Raw genomic sequence first — 16,631 nt, forward strand, 5'->3', positions numbered from 1 at the left:
TTTTTACCCATATATGTTCTAAAAAGTTAAAAAATAACGATTATGAAAATTGTCGGTACATCTTTATTAAATTTTTATTTTAATTTAACATGCAGTTCAAAAAATAATATCAAAAAAATAAAACATTATAAAATATGAAGATCTTTGAAGATCGTTGCTCGAAATTTTTTAAAAGTAAAAGATCTTCAAATTTTACGATCTTCAAAGATCTCGCTCAAAAATCTTCAAAGAAGATCTTTTGTACAACTCTGATATATATTTCTAATTCAAATTACAACTTAAATTTTTATATACCTTTTTCTTTTTGTTGTTGACGAAAAAACTTACAGATATCCATATTTAAAAATTATAAAAAATTAAAATTTATAAACTATCTATATAGTTTAAAAATATATATTTAATAATTAAATTTATAAATATCTAATTTAACTATGCCAAGCCAGAAAATATTTACAAAAATCTTTATTGTTATTTAATAAATTTAACTATGCCAGAAATTATTTACATACAATATATCTTTATTCTTTTATTGTTATTTAATATTTTAGTTCATATAATTTATATATATTTTTAAACGATGTGATCATTTAAAATTAAAACTCCTTTTTTTATAAATATATTTCATTGTGATATTCATATTCATATTGTATTATATATAATATATTATCTTATTTCTCTAAATTGAAACCGTTTTTTAAATATAATTATTCGCAATAAAAAAATAATAATTTTTTATTTTATAAAAAAAAAAAAATAAGGGGGGGGGGGGGTTCGACCCCCCCCCCCCTTGTCTACACCACTGTATAACTCCCTGAATGAGACCCGGCTTGTTCAACTTCAGACAATATAATGAAGTTTATTTGGTCCACCTCTGTCACGTGAGTTATGGTTGTCGAGTTAACATTTTTTCTAGTAGATTCGTTAACCCCAAGCAATGGTTGGGTAATAAGATGACGAGCAGACAAGATGTAGTGTCTATATATAAATCTCAAAAAATACCCAAAAAGGGATATGAGGCGAAGCCTAAATTGATTGACAAAGTAGGAAAGAGCATAAGAGATTTTGCTTACTTATCCCGCCATATTATGATTAAATCAAAATGCATCGAGGTTTAAAACAATTTACTGAATTTAAGTTATGCCAATTATAACAGATGTCAAGAAATAAAATATGCAACATGGCAAGCTTGGAACCTATAATTAAAAATTCATTTAAGGTACCATTTTAATTTTTATATACTTATTCTTTAAAGGAGGCTGATCAATTGAATTTATTAACTACCAATCTTTTTATACAGTAATTATTTTTTATTGTTTAATTATAGACATTTAACAGGCTAGATTCTTTGCAAAGGAAGTAATAATAGGCCAAATATATTTATTATATTCATACATATATTTTAGTTTAGAAAAGTTATCAAATTTGAATGAAAACATAAATTCAATAATAAAAGCAATGAAATGACATTATAATTATATAAAAATAGGTAAGGTAGAGCAGTTCATTTTTTGGAGTGCTAACAAATATGCCATTTTGTAATATCTTATATTTTGCTCAATGAGTTTGTGAAATCATGATTAACAAGCACACTAATTTATTACAAAATAATTCATTAACTATCTTATGCCAATCTAAAATTTTTAACATTTGCTAATTATTAATAGTGGTTTCTATTCATTCTAACTAGGAAAAAATTTGATTATATGACAACCTTAAATTGTCTTTTTATTATTAAAACTATAAAAAATCACATAGATGCCTTTTTTGCAGTGTTCAGAGATTATTGTCATCATACACCTCAATTTTGTTGGGTAAAATTTACAAATAATATGAATAGATTTGGAAAGAATTTCTATTCCTTCTGATTGAAATATCTCCAATATGATCCTAGGATCTCAAAGTGATGGAAAAAATTCTTATGTTTGCTTATCATTCCTACTTTTTGTGAGGGAATTGTTCAAATAAAACAAATAATGATGATTAAAAAAAATTTCATGAGAATTTATATTTTAATAATTACAAATAATAGGAAAAAAATTATTACAAGCACACATAAATATATAAGTTTGGATATTTGCCAAATATGTTTCGTAAGTAGAAGTTAACTAAAGATTTTAATTTATAAATGACTTGATTATTGAGTTCTTAATTACACAAGATGTATAAGACAATATTATTAGGTAAAATTATGGAAATAAATAAGAATTTGCTTTTGAATTGACTTAATTATCCATTATTTTTTATAATTAGTTTATAAAAATACAAATTCGGTAACTATTTTTCAAAATAAAATAACATCTTGATTTATTAAATATTAATTTATAAAAAATAACCAACTATCCTTTATAAATATAAAAGAATGTAAACAAGATAAAATTTTATAAAAAAACAAACGATTTTAATTTTACAATGTAAAAAATATATTTTATGCGAATGTGCTGCAAAACCAGGGTTTAACAAAAATCTTAAAATAAAAATTTTGAGGAAAAAATCTTTGAAGATTAATTTACTAAAAATAAAGATTTTTGAGCAAAATAAAAAAAAATTTTGTAAAAAAATCTTTATGATTTTGAGAAAATTTTTTTGTATTTTATAATATACTAAAATCTTCAGTAAGAAAATCTTTATTATAATAAAACATTTTTGATCCTAAAATTTTTTGTACAAATATTTTGTGATTTTTTAAAAATAAAATTTTTGAGATATATGCTTTTATTTTATTTTTTGATCTTAGAAAAATATTATTTTTTATAAGTTGTAAATGTGAGAATTTAATGATTACATATTTTTTAATATTTGGTGTTTTGTCATAATTATAGATGTAAAATTCCTGGGAAAATTGGTTCAGGGGAAATTTCCCCGGGAAAATTGGGGAAAAAACAGGAAATTAAAAAATAACCACAAAATATACTTTAAACCTTTCAATTTTTTTATGGAATAACTTTATTAAATTTGAGGAACTAAGGGAAATTAATATAATTAAACAATAAAGACAAAAATAAATACACTATAAACATCATTTTTTAAATAACTTTATTAATTACAAAAAGCATGTATCAGAAATTACATTTAAAATTCTTGGGATGCTAATGAAATAGCATCAATATCTTCATGGGATGAAATTGAAATATCATCATTATCACTTGATATTGATAAATCGGAATCTGAACTCTTTTGATGATATCCCGAACTTGATGTATTTGTATGAACCTTTAAATGTATGTTATGCCTTATTGATATTAATTTTTCGACTCTTTCATTCTTTATTCTATTTCTCGTTTTTGAATGAATTTTTCCAAATGCTGACCAGTCTTTCTGACGAGGCACTTGAGGGTGGTATCGAAAGACATCTTACTGCCACTTGACAAAGGGGTTGATTTGTACACAACCCTTTCCACCATATGAGTGGTTTGGTTTGGATTGAGCTCTCCCATATGCCAGCTCCTTTATAGAAACCTTGTTTTGAACGATATTTTGCTAAATTACCCATAATTTTTCCAATATCGCAATTAATTTGGCCTGAAATAATATTTATTATATTTAAAGCTGCTGTTAATTCACGGTCTGTTAATTTCACACCATAATATCGAGGATCCAGAAGATTTGTTGCAAAATGATATTCTCGGCAACAAAATTTCTTTCGTTTTTTAATATGCATCTTAAAAAATAAAAGATGATGAATTGAGTTTATCTTTTATGTCCCAAAATATTTCTGGAACGTCAGATAATACCTATGAATCCGATTCTACAAATATAATTTTCTTATAAATAAATTCCAAAAAGGTCAGTACAGACTCTAATTTATCCCAGTATCCTTCTTTGTCTAATATAATAAGCCTTCTTTGTTTGTTTGTAAATAAACTAGAAATTGCAATTTCTTGCAAAACTTCCTTATTTTACCTTAAGGTAAGAAATAAACTCTTTTTGTTTAAGAAATTATAAAAAAAACTTTAATAAAAAACATATTGCTTTCAATCTAAACAAAGATGCGTTACATTAACAAACATACTGCAAACGCTTAATTTGTGCGCACTATTATATATCAAATCTAAATATATCATTAATTATTAATAATTCTATAATATCACATTAATATTATGTATGAGAATATAATGTGAAACATTTTACCTTTATTTTTGTACTTTTAAAATTATAGATTTGAAAAATTGCACTCAATGATTGCACTAATAAAAAAAATAAGTGTAAAGGCTCACGAGGAAAATAAAAATTATTTATAAATTAAATTATAAATCATAATTATTGAAATAAAATATTATATTTTATAAAATATAAATCATAATTTTTGCAAATAAATAATATATTATTAAGGGAAAATTCGGGAAATTTCCCGGGAAAATATGAATGTTCCCGGGAAATTTCCCTACTTTTACATCTCTAGTCATAATTAATGTTTTATATTTAATGTAAAGTATAAAAGTGACATACTCATCTCAGAACCTTTAAAAATAATTTTAATTAAAATAAGCTAGTTGAGCATCAAGATGGTTTCAGTGATTGTAAAGGATATAAAGTTGACAATTGTCTTAATCGTAATTTTTGAACTTTTTTGAGTTTTTTTAAGTAAATAAGTAAAAATATGTTTTGTAAATATGTTAAATTAAAATTTCAGTGAAGATGTATCATAAAAAAGTGACAATTGTCATAATCGTTAATTATTAACATTTTTAAATTTTTTTAAATAAATAAAAATATGTTTTGTAATTATGTTAAATTAAAATTTTAGTGAAGATGTACCATAGAAAAGTGACAATTTTCATAATCGATAATTATCAAGATTTTTAAATTTTTTTAAAGCAAATTAGTAAAAATATGTTTTGTAAATGTTAAATTAAAATTTCAGTGAAGATGTACCATAGAAAAGTGACAATTGTCATAATCGTTAATTATCAACATTTTTAAATTTTTTTAAAGCAAATAAGTAAAAATATATTTTGTAAACATGTTAAATTAAAATTTCAGTGAAGATGTACTATAGAGAGTGACAATTGTCATAATCGTTATTTTTTAACCTTTTTGAATTTTTTTAAAACAAATAGGTAAAAATATTTTTTATAAACATGTTAAATTAAAATTTCATCAAATATGTATCTTAGAATAGTGACAATTGTTTTAACCGTTATTTTTTTTTAAAAGCTTATTATAAAATTATATATTTTGAAAATTTTTAATTTCAGTGAAGATGTACCATAGAAAAGTGACATTGTTATTATTAGTTTTTTCTAATTTTTTGTAGTAATGAGCTTACTACCTATAAAGGTGACAATTGTCTTATTACTCATTTTATATATTTTTAAATTAAACATAAGTAAAAATGTTCTGATATAATTTAAAACTAGACAATTATCTAATTCTCAACTCCCTTTTGAAATTATTTTAGTATATTTATCGTATTGGGATTCGGAATCCGTGGGGATTCGGAATCTTTTGATTTTAAAACCTTTATCGAGAGCGATTTAAAAAATTTTAAAGTTCGATTTTAACCGGAAATGTATTCTAGCTTGGGTAGAATACCCAACTGTAAATTTCAAACAATTTTGCCATGAACTTTAGAACTACTTCTAATTTATATTAATTTTTATATGGATTTTTCATATAAATTAAAAAAATACTAAAATGTCTATCGCTGAAATTGGCTAAAATTTATAGGGTAAATATTCTACACATGCTGGAATTCAATTCCTGTAAAATCAGATTTTTAAAATCCAAAAATTGTCCATAGTAAATGATTTAAAATTGAGAGATGCCGAATCCCCACCGATTCCGAAACCCCATACGACATATATATTTTTTGAAATTATCATATTACTCATTTCCATTATTTTTAAATTATATTAATATAATATTTTGTTGGAAAACACTTAAATTTCTGTGCAGATTATAATAGTATTATATATGTTAAATGTTTAGATGCAAGAATGGAGTTCAACTAGAAAGATGCACTAAATAAAAATGATCTTTTTACGACAAAAATATTTAAAAATATTAAATCAATTTTAGTGAGTTATTTTCTAAGAAATATTATAGGGGAATTATTTTCCGCTCCCATTAAAAAATCAGAATACTATTATGCAGCCTGTAGAAGGAAAAAAGGTTTGGACATCTATTAGCAAAATCTCGAGGCTTAGGTATTATTTATCTGGCTAAAATATTGAGCTAGCCATTTTAAAAATTGCCTCAAAACGAGCTTTAACACTAGGGGTTGGTTTAAATTTATTTATATTGGCTAGGGCAAGAGGAAAAACCTATAAAAATTATTTATATTTTACATTCTCTCTTTCTCCTTATAGAATATTTAAAATAAAACTACTTATATAAAAAAGTTTAAAGAAAAACACAATTAAATTAATTCAATTTATTGGTTAATAAATGTACACAAAACAGGAATATATTCTTAAAAAAACGCGTATAATCTCAATCTCATTTTAAGTTCGATGTGCCAGCAATCAATGGATAAATATTGCTTCAAAGTTATAGTCCATCACCTTTACTAAAGTAACAGAATATAAGTCATAACATAAATAAAATAAAAATAATATACCCTACAAATAAAAAAAAATATATTGTTAATTAATAGTGAAAAAAAACCAGAAAAATGTTAACTTTTTTTAACCTAATAAAAACTATATTGAAAATTTTAAATAATTTTCTAAATAAAAAATACATTAAATAATAAAAGGGAGAGGCAATGGAAAAAAGGAAAAGAATTTGATGTCTGACCCAGAGTTCTACTTCTATTTTATTTTTTGAATCCCACCCTTCTGGGAAATAAGGTCCGTGAAGTTGGCCCCACAATTTTTGATTTTCAATGGTTTATCAGTTGGTGTGATTTGTACCGTTTCAGTTCGATTTGTACCATCACCGTTTTTGAGATATTCAAAGAACAAAATGGGGGGCCAACTTCACGACAGCCCCCCAACTTTTGAACTTAAAAATAAAAAGTGAATAGGTCGATAGAGAATGATTTGTACCGTTTTCAGTTCGATTTGTACCATCACCGTTTTCCAGCTATTGACCGTTGAAAATATGGCGCCAAAAATAAAAAACACTCAAAATTTATTTTTTTTAAAGTTTTTTAACGTCAACGGTATAGATATTTTTTCTCTTCCTAATGATGCCTCAAATTAAGCTTTATCTTAATTATTTATTTCGGAAATCAAATTTTAAACCTTATATTATAGCGTGAAGTTAGCCCCCCCCCCCGATATTCAAAATTTGAAATTTTTCAAATTTTTAAAACGGTATTGATTTGTACCGTTTCAAACTCGATTTGTACTATTACCGTTTTCCAGCTATTGACCGTTAAAGATATGGCGCCAAAAATAAAAAAAACACTCAACATTTATTTTTGTTTAAATTTTTTAAAGTACAAAGAGAATTTTTTTCTCTTCCTAATGATGCCTCAAATTAAGCTTTATCTTCATTATTTATTTCGGAAATCAAATTTTAAACCTTATATTATAGAGTGAAGTTAGGCCCCCCCTTCCGATATTCAAAATTTGAGATTTTTCAAATTTTAAAACGGGATTGATTTGTACCGTTTCAAACTCGATTTGTACTATTATCGTTTTCTAGCTATTGACCGTTAAAAATATGGCGCCAAAAATAAAAAAAACTCAACGTTTATTTTTTTTTTAAATTTTTTAAAGTACAACGGTAGAGAATTTTTTCTTCTTCCTAATGATGCCTCAAATTATGCTTTATCTTTATTATTTATTTCGGAAATCAAATTTTAAACCTTATATTATAGCGTGAAGTTAGCCCCCCCCCTCCCGATATTCAAAATTTGAGATTTTTAAAATGGGATTGATTTATACCGTTTCAAACTCGATTTGTACTATTACCGTTTTCCAGCTATTTACCGTTAAAGATATGGCGTCAAAAATAAAAAACACTCAAAATTTTTTTTTTTTTAATTTTTTTAACATACAACGGTAGAGAATTTTTTTCTCTTCCTAATGATGCCTCAAATAATGCTTTATCTTTATTATTTATTTCGGAAATCAAATTATTAACCTTGGCGCCATATCTTTAAGGGTCAATAGCTGGAAAACGGTAATAATACAAATCTAGTTTGAAACGGTACAAATCAATATCGTTTTAAAAATTTGAAAAATCTCAAATTTTGAATATCGGAAGGGAGGGCCTAACTTCACGCTAAAATATAAGGTTTAAAATTTGATTTCCAAATAAATAATGAAGATAAAGCTTAATTTGAGGCATCATTAGGAAGAGGAAAAAATTTAAAAAAAAAATGTTGAGTGTTTTTTATTTTTGGTGCCATATCTTTAACGGTCAATAGCTGGAAAACGGTAATAGTACAAATCGAGTTAGAAACGGTACAAATCACTCCCGTTTTAAAAATTTGAAAAATCTCAAATTTTGAATATCAAGGGGGGGGGCTAACCTCACACTAAAATATAAGGTTTAAAATTTGATTTCCGAAATAAATAATGAAGATAAAGCTTTATTTGAGGCATCATTAGGAATAGAAAAAAATTCTCTACCGTTGTAAAAAATTTAAAAAAAAATAAATGTTGAGTGTTTTTTATTTTTAGCGCCCTATCTTTAACGGTCAATAGCTGGAAAACGGCAATAGTACAAATCGAGTTTGAAACGGTACAAATCGGGTACAAATCAATCCCGTTTTAAAAATTTGAAAATATTTAAATTTTGAATATCGGGGGGGGGGGAAGGGGGGCTAACTCACGCTATAATATAAGGTTTAAAATTTTATTCGAAATAAATAATGAAAATAAATCTTAATTTGAGGCATCATTAGGAAGAGAAAAAAATTCTCTACCGTTGTACGTTAAAAAACTTTAAAAAAAATAAATTTTGAGTGTTTTATTTTTGGCGCTATGTTTTCAACGGTCAATAGCTGGAAAACGGTGATGGTACAAATCGGTACAAATCATTCTCTATCGACCTATTCACCTTTTATTTTTAAGTTCAAAAGTTGGGGGGCTGTCGTGAAGTTGGCCCCCCAATTTGTTCTTTGAATATCTCAAAAATGGTGATAGTACAAATCGAAATGAAAACGGTATAAATCGGGTACTAATCACACCAACTGATAAACCATTGAAAATCAAAAATTGTGTGGCCAACTTCACGGACCTTGGGAAATACATTTTGTAATGCTAAAAGAAAAGAATATGTCGTCTGACCAAGAAAATACGGGGTATGACGGGTAATACTGAATTGCTAAAAAGCCATTAATCATAATCAATCAAAATTTTATTTAATGAAAATTTTTAAAACTTTTTTTAAAATATACTTAAATTATTTTTTTATTAAATGAAGGGTACAGATTAAATATCATATAATATATAATTTTATTTTGAGTTAATATTATTATAAAAGAAATATTTTCATAGCTTATTAAAACATAAATAAATTTTAAAAATTAATATATATCCGTAAGAGGGCGTTATATGCGTAAATATGTAAGTATCATTTTAGGAAACCGGAATGATGATTGGATAGCGCTTTTTTTATATTTGGGTATATATACATATGAAAAACCTAAAAATTAAAAAAAAAATTTAGGTTTCTTTGATGTTTAATTTATGAGTAGGTTTAGAATAGTAAAATAATGGAACTTTTCTAAGGTAAATATTGCTGGCGTTATTTATCAAAATCTCTTAATTTTTGTTTTATATGTGTATATTTACGTGCTAAGCATTATCCTAAAAAATTTTTTGAAAATATTATGATTTGACCGAATGCCGATCTTAAAACCGACCACTTACTAAATATTCGATTGACCAAATTTACTAGTAATACAATTTGAAAAATGTTGATTTTCGTATTATATATCTATAAATACGTATAAAACATAATCCCAAAAAATATTTTTAAAATATCGCTATTTGGCGGATAACCGACCCAATGACTAAATACTGAATTGCTGGCGTTTTAAATCAAAATATCTTAATTTTGTTTTATATGTGTATATTTACGTGCTAAACATTATCCTAAAAAAATTTTTGAAAATAATTTGATTTGACCGATTGCCGAGCTCAAAACCGACCACTTACTAAATATTCGATTGACCAAATTTACTAGTAATATAATTTGAAAAATGTTGATTTTTGTTTTATAAATCTATAAATACGTATAAAACATAATCCCAAAAAATATTTTTAAAATATCTCTATTTGGCGGATAACCGACTCGTAGCCCACCCAATGACTAAATACTGAATTGCTGGCGTTTTAAATCAAAATATCTTAATTTTTGTTTTATATGTGTATATTTACGTGCTAAGCATTATCCTAAAAAATTTTTTGAAAATAATTTGATTTGACCGATTGCCGAGCTCAAAACCGATCACTTACTAAATATTCGATTGACCAAATTTACTAGTAATATAATTTGAAAAATGTTGATTTTCGTATTATATGTCTATAAATACGTGTAAAACATAATTCTAAAAAATATTTTAAAAATGTCGTGATTTGACGGATAACCGACTCGTAGCCCACCCAATCTTAATTTTTGTTTTATACGTGTATATTTACGTGCTAAGCATTATCCTAAAAAATCTTTTGAAAATAATTTGATTTGACCGATTGCCGAGCTTAAAACCGACCACTTACTAAATATTCGATTGACCAAATTTACTAGTAATATAATTTGAAAAATATTGATTTTCGTTTTATAAGTCTATAAATACGTGTAAAACATAATTCTAAAAAATATTTTAAAAATATCGTGATTTGACGGATAACCGACTCGTAGCCCACCCAATGACTAAATACTGAATTGCTGGCGTTTTAAATCAAAATATCTTAAATTTTGTTTTATACGTGTATATTTACGTGCTAAGCATTATCCTAAAAAATCTTTTGAAAATAATTTGATTTGACCGATTGCCGAGCTTAAAACCGACCATTTACTAAATATTCGATTGACCAAATTTACTAGTAATATAATTTGAAAAATGTTGATTTTCGTTTTATAAGTCTATAAATACGTGTAAAACATAATTCTTAAAAATATTTTAAAAATATCGTGATTTGAAGGATAACCGACTCGTAGCCCACCCAATGATAAATACTGAATTGCTGGCGTTTTAAATCAAAATATCTTAATTTTTGTTTTATACGTGTATATTTACGTGCTAAGCATTATCCTAAAAAATCTTTTGAAAATAATTTGATTTGACCGATTGCCGAGCTTAAAGCCGACCACTTACTAAATATTCGATTGACCAAATTTACTATAAATTCTTAGTTATAAATTTATATAATTTTTGTATTAACACTTAAAATTTATGCAATACTATATGCTAAAGTATTTTTATTTTTATATAATAAATAAAATCTATAATACTCTCTAAAAATGTGTTATGTGCAAATATTTCAGATAATTTTAATTGTCTAAGAGATAAGCAATTGAGATTCAAAAAAGGTGCTTTTAAACCCCCTCCCCATGATTATATTCTTTCTAATATTTTTTTATTTTCCTTTATTATTTATATTCGAAATTATTATATTTTCCTGAATATTTTAAAAATATTTGGCATTATTTTAAAAATAAAAAAATTTGAGTTAGAAGTATATAAAAAATAATAAATAAATACTTTTAAATAATAGCCGTTAAAATTTAAAATTGTTTTATAATTATAAATCATAATTTTGCTATTAAAATGTCTTTATTTTGGTAAAATATATATTTAATAATATATTTTAAAATTTTATTATAGGTTAAAGGAAACGGTTATCCGCCAAATAGCGATATTTTAAAAATATTTTTTGGTATTATGTTTTACACGTATTTATAGATATATAAAACGAAAATCAACATTTTTCAAAATATATTATTAATAAATTTGGTCAATCGAATATTTAGTAAGTGGTCGGTTTTGAGCTCGACAATCGGTCAAATCAAATTATTTTCAAAAAATTTTTTAGGATAATGCTTAGCACGTAAATATACACGTATAAAACAAAAATTAAGATATTTTGATTTAAAACGCCAGCAATTCATTATTTAGTCATTGGGTGGGCTACGAGTCGGTTATCCGTCAAATCACGACATTTTTAAAATATTTTTTAGAATTATGTTTTACACGTATTTATAGACATATAATACGAAAATCAACATTTTTCAAATTATATTACTAGTAAATTTGGTCAATCGAATATTTAGTAAGTGATCGGTTTTGAGCTTGGCAATCGGTTAAATCAAATTATTTTCAAAAATTTTTTTAGGATAATGCTTAGCACGTAAATATACACATATAAAACAAAAATTAAGATATTTTGATTTAAAACGCCAGCAATTCAGTATTTAGTCATTGGGTGGGCTACGAGTCGGTTATCCGCCAAATAGAGATATTTTAAAAATATTTTTTGGGATTATGTTTTATACGTATTTATAGATTTATAAAACAAAAATCAACATTTTTCAAATTATATTACTAGTAAATTTGGTCAATCGAATATTTAGTAAGTGGTCGGTTTTGAGCTCGGCAATCGGTCAAATCAAATTATTTTCAAAAAATTTTTTAGGATAATGCTTAGCACGTAAATATACACATATAAAACAAAAATTAAGATATTTTGATTTAAAACGCCAGCAATTCAGTATTTAGTCATTGGGTGGGCTACGAGTAGGTTATCCGCCAAATAGAGATATTTTAAAAATATTTTTTGGGATTATGTTTTATACGTATTTATAGATTTATAAAACGAAAATCAACATTTTTCAAATTGTATTACTAGTAAATTTGGTCAATCGAATATTAAGTGGTCGGTTTTAAGCTCGGCATTCGGTCAAATAATATTTTCAAAAAATTTTTTAGGATAATGCTTAGCACGTAAATATACACATATAAAACAAAAATTAAGAGATTTTGATAAATAACGCCAGCAATATTTACCTTAGAAAATTTCCATTATTTTACTATTCTAAACCTACTCATAAATTAAACATCAAAGAAACCTAAATTTTTTTTTTAATTTTTAGGTTTTTCATATGTATATATACCCAAATATAAAAAAAGCGCTATCCAATCATCATTCCGGTTTCCTAAAATGATACTTACATATTTACGCATATAACGCCCTCTTACGGATATATATTTGTTAATTTTTAAATTATTTATGTTTTAATAAGCTATGAAAATATTTCTTTTATAATAATATTAACTCAAAAGCTAAAAAGCAATTAATCATAATCAATAATAATTTGATTATATAATATCTTATAAAAAAAATTCCTAAAACATTTTTTTTATTTTACATAAATCCATTTTTAATTAAGTAAAAATTGATATTAAATATCAAATAATTTAAAATTCTATTTTACTTAATATTATTAGATTAAAATATATTTACTAGCTTATTACAACATAAATTTTATTTTAAAAATACAAAATTTAACAAATTTATATACATAAAAGGGATGCATAAATATAAAAATATATTCTTAGGAAACCAGTAATATTGGATAGAGCTTTTTTGTGGTGTAACTAAACTGCGAATTGACAGGTATAAATTTATTTATGGCCTATCAATTATATTTTGAAAATATAAATAATGTATTTGTATTATGTAAATCAAATTTATTTTCAAAATCAAAATTATCTAAATAAATTAAGTGGAATATGGAAAAAAGAGTAGTTCATAAATTTAAAATATGTATAGAACAGATACGTTACAAAAATATAATACCTATAATAAATTTAAAAAATCATAAAAATATTTCCGTTATATGGCGTAATAGACTAAAAATTTAGTTTTTAATTAAATAAAATATGAATTATAGGAGTTTAATTTTTTATTTTGGAATAATTTATTTGGTACAAGCTATATAATTATAAAATGAAAAAAAAATTAAGTTTCCATCATTATTTTTTGAGTTATGATGTCAATTCTCAGTTTAGTCAAAAATATTTAGATTTTTGGGATTTTATAAATGTTTATATTTTTTGACTCATTTTGTGTAAACCTACTCATATAAACATAAAATGGAAAAAAATTATAGTTTCCATCATTATTTTTTGAGTTATGATGTCAATTCTCAGTTTAGTCAAAAATATTTAGATTTTGGGATTTTAAAAATGTTTTATTTTTTTGACTCATTTTGTGTAAACTTACTCATATAAACATAAAATGGAAAAAAATTTAAGTTTCCATCAATTATTTTTTGAGTTATGATGTCAATTCTCAGTTTAGTCAAAAATATTTAGATTTTTGGGATTTTAAAAATGTTTTATTTTTTTGACTCATTTTGTGTAAACTTACTCATATAAACATAAAATGGGAAAAAATTTACGTTTCCATCATTATTTTTTGAGTTATGATGTCAATTCTCAGTTTAGTCAAAAATATTAAAATATTTGGGATTATAAAAATGTTTTATTTTTTGACTCATTTTGTGTAAACTTACTCATATAAACATAAAATGGAAAAAAATTTAAGTTTCCATCATTATTTTTTGAGTTATAATGTCAATTCTCAGTTTAGTCAAAAATATATAGATTTTTGGGATTTTAAAATTGTTTTATTTTTTTTACTCATTTTGGGTAAACCTACAAATAGAAAAAAATATAAGTTTCCGTTATTATTTTTTGAGTTATGATGTCAATTCTCAGTTTAGTCACAAATATTTAGATTCTTGGGATTTTATAAATGTTTATATTTTTTGACTCATTTTGTGTAAACCTACTCATATAAACATAAAATGGAAAAAAATTATAGTTTCCATCATTATTTTTTGAGTTATGATGTCAATTCTCAGTTTAGTCAAAAATATTTAGATTTTTAGGATTTTAAAAATGTTTTATTTTTTTGACTCATTTTGTGTAAACTTACTCATATAAACATAAAATGGGAAAAAATTTACGTTTCCATCATTATTTTTTGAGTTATGATGTCAATTCTCAGTTTAGTCAAAAATATTTAGATTTTTGGGAATTTAAAAATGTTGTATTTTTTGACTCATTTTGCGTAAACCTACTCAATATAAACATAAAATGGAAAAAAATTTAAGTTTCCATCAATTATTTTTTGAGTTATGATGTCAATTCTCAGTTTAGTCAAAAATATTTAGATTTTTGGGATTTTAAAAATGTTTTATTTTTTTGACTCATTTTGTGTAAACTTACTCATATAAACATAAAATGGGAAAAAATTTACGTTTCCATCATTATTTTTTGAGTTATGATGTCAATTCTCAGTTTAGTCAAAAATATTTAGATTTTTGGGAATTTAAAAATGTTGTATTTTTTAACTCATTTTGCGTAAACCTACTCAATATAAACATAAAATGGAAAAAAATTTAAGTTTCCATCAATTATTTTTTGAGTTATGATGTCAATTCTCAGTTTAGTCAAAAATATTTAGATTTTTGGGATTTTAAAAATGTTTTATTTTTTTGACTCATTTTGTGTAAACTTACTCATATAAACATAAAATGGAAAAAAATTTAAGTTTCCATCATTATTTATTGAGTTATAAATCAATTCTCAGTTTAGTCAAAAATATTTAGATTTTTGGGATTTTAAAAATGTTTTATTTTTTTGACTCATTTTGTGTAAACCTACTCATATAAACATAAAATGAAAAAAAATTTAAGTTTCCATCATTATTTTTTGAGTTATGATGTCAATTCTCTGTTTAGTAAAAATATTTATATTTTTGGGATTTTAAAAATGTTTTATTTTTTTGACTCATTTTGTGTAAACTTACTCATATAAACATAAAATGGAAAAAAATTTAAGTTTCCATCATTATTTTTTGAGTTATGATATCAATTCTCAGTTTAGTCAAAAGTATTTAGATTTTTGGGATTTTAAAAATGTTTTATTTTTTTACTCATTTTGTGTAAACCTACTCATATAAACATAAAATGAAAAAAAATTTAAGTTTCCATCATTATTTTTTGAGTTATAATGTCAATTCTCAGTTTAGTCAAAAATATTTAGATATTTGAGATTTTAAAAATGTTTTATTTTTTGACTCATTTTGTGTAAACCTACTCATATAAACATAAAATGGAAAAAAAATTAAGTTTCCATCATTATTTTTTGAGTTATGATGTCAATTCTCAGTTTAGTTAAAAATATTTAAATATTTGGGAGTATAAAAATGTTTTATTTTTTTGACTCATTTTGTGTAAACTTACTCATATAAACATAAAATGAAAAAAAATTTAAGTTTTCGTCATTATTTTTTAAGTTATAATGTCAATTCTCAGTTTAGTCAAAAATATTTAGATTTTTGGGATTTTAAAAACATTTAATTTTTAAGAGTTTAAAATTTGATTTCCGAAATAAATAATAAAGATAAAGCATAATTTGAGGCATCATTAGGAAGATAAAAAAATTCTCTACCGTTGTGCGTTAAAAAATTTAATAAAAAAATAAATGTTGAGTGTTTTTTATTTTTGGCGCCATATCTTTAACGGTCAATAGCTGGAAAACGGTAATGGTACAAATCGAGTTTGAAACGGTACAAATCAATCCCGTTTTAAAAATTTGAAAAATCTCAAATTTTGAATATTGGGGGGGGGGGGCTAACTTCACGCTATAATATAAGGTTTAAAATTTGATTACCGAAATAAATAATGAAGATAAAGCTTAATTTGAGGCATCATTAGGA

The 16,631-nt window shown here is 24.1% G+C and overlaps 1 protein-coding gene across 7 annotated transcripts in view; it reads left to right on the forward strand.

Moving 5' to 3' along the window:
• Positions 1–843: 843 nt before the first annotated feature.
• Positions 844–16,631, forward strand: part of LOC135927394 (uncharacterized) — a 36,761-nt gene continuing 20,973 nt past the window's right edge. The window contains exons 1-6 of one of the 7 annotated variants that reach the window (XM_065463360.1): positions 847–1,109; positions 1,154–1,216; positions 1,253–1,296; positions 1,336–1,356; positions 1,404–1,486; positions 1,756–1,904. In XM_065463360.1, the coding sequence (XP_065319432.1) occupies positions 951–1,109; positions 1,154–1,216; positions 1,253–1,296; positions 1,336–1,356; positions 1,404–1,464 (348 nt within the window). In that variant the 5' untranslated portion in view covers positions 847–950 and the 3' untranslated portion in view covers positions 1,465–1,486; positions 1,756–1,904. The other 6 variants (XM_065463359.1, XM_065463361.1, XM_065463363.1 and 3 more) reach the window with 6 other exon arrangements.

The sequence above is a fragment of the Gordionus sp. m RMFG-2023 genome, chromosome 3 (assembly GCF_954871325.1).
Source record: "Gordionus sp. m RMFG-2023 chromosome 3, tfGorSpeb1-WG-v2, whole genome shotgun sequence".
In the NCBI taxonomy this organism is placed as follows: domain Eukaryota; kingdom Metazoa; phylum Nematomorpha; class Gordioida; order Chordodea; family Parachordodidae; genus Gordionus; species Gordionus sp. m RMFG-2023.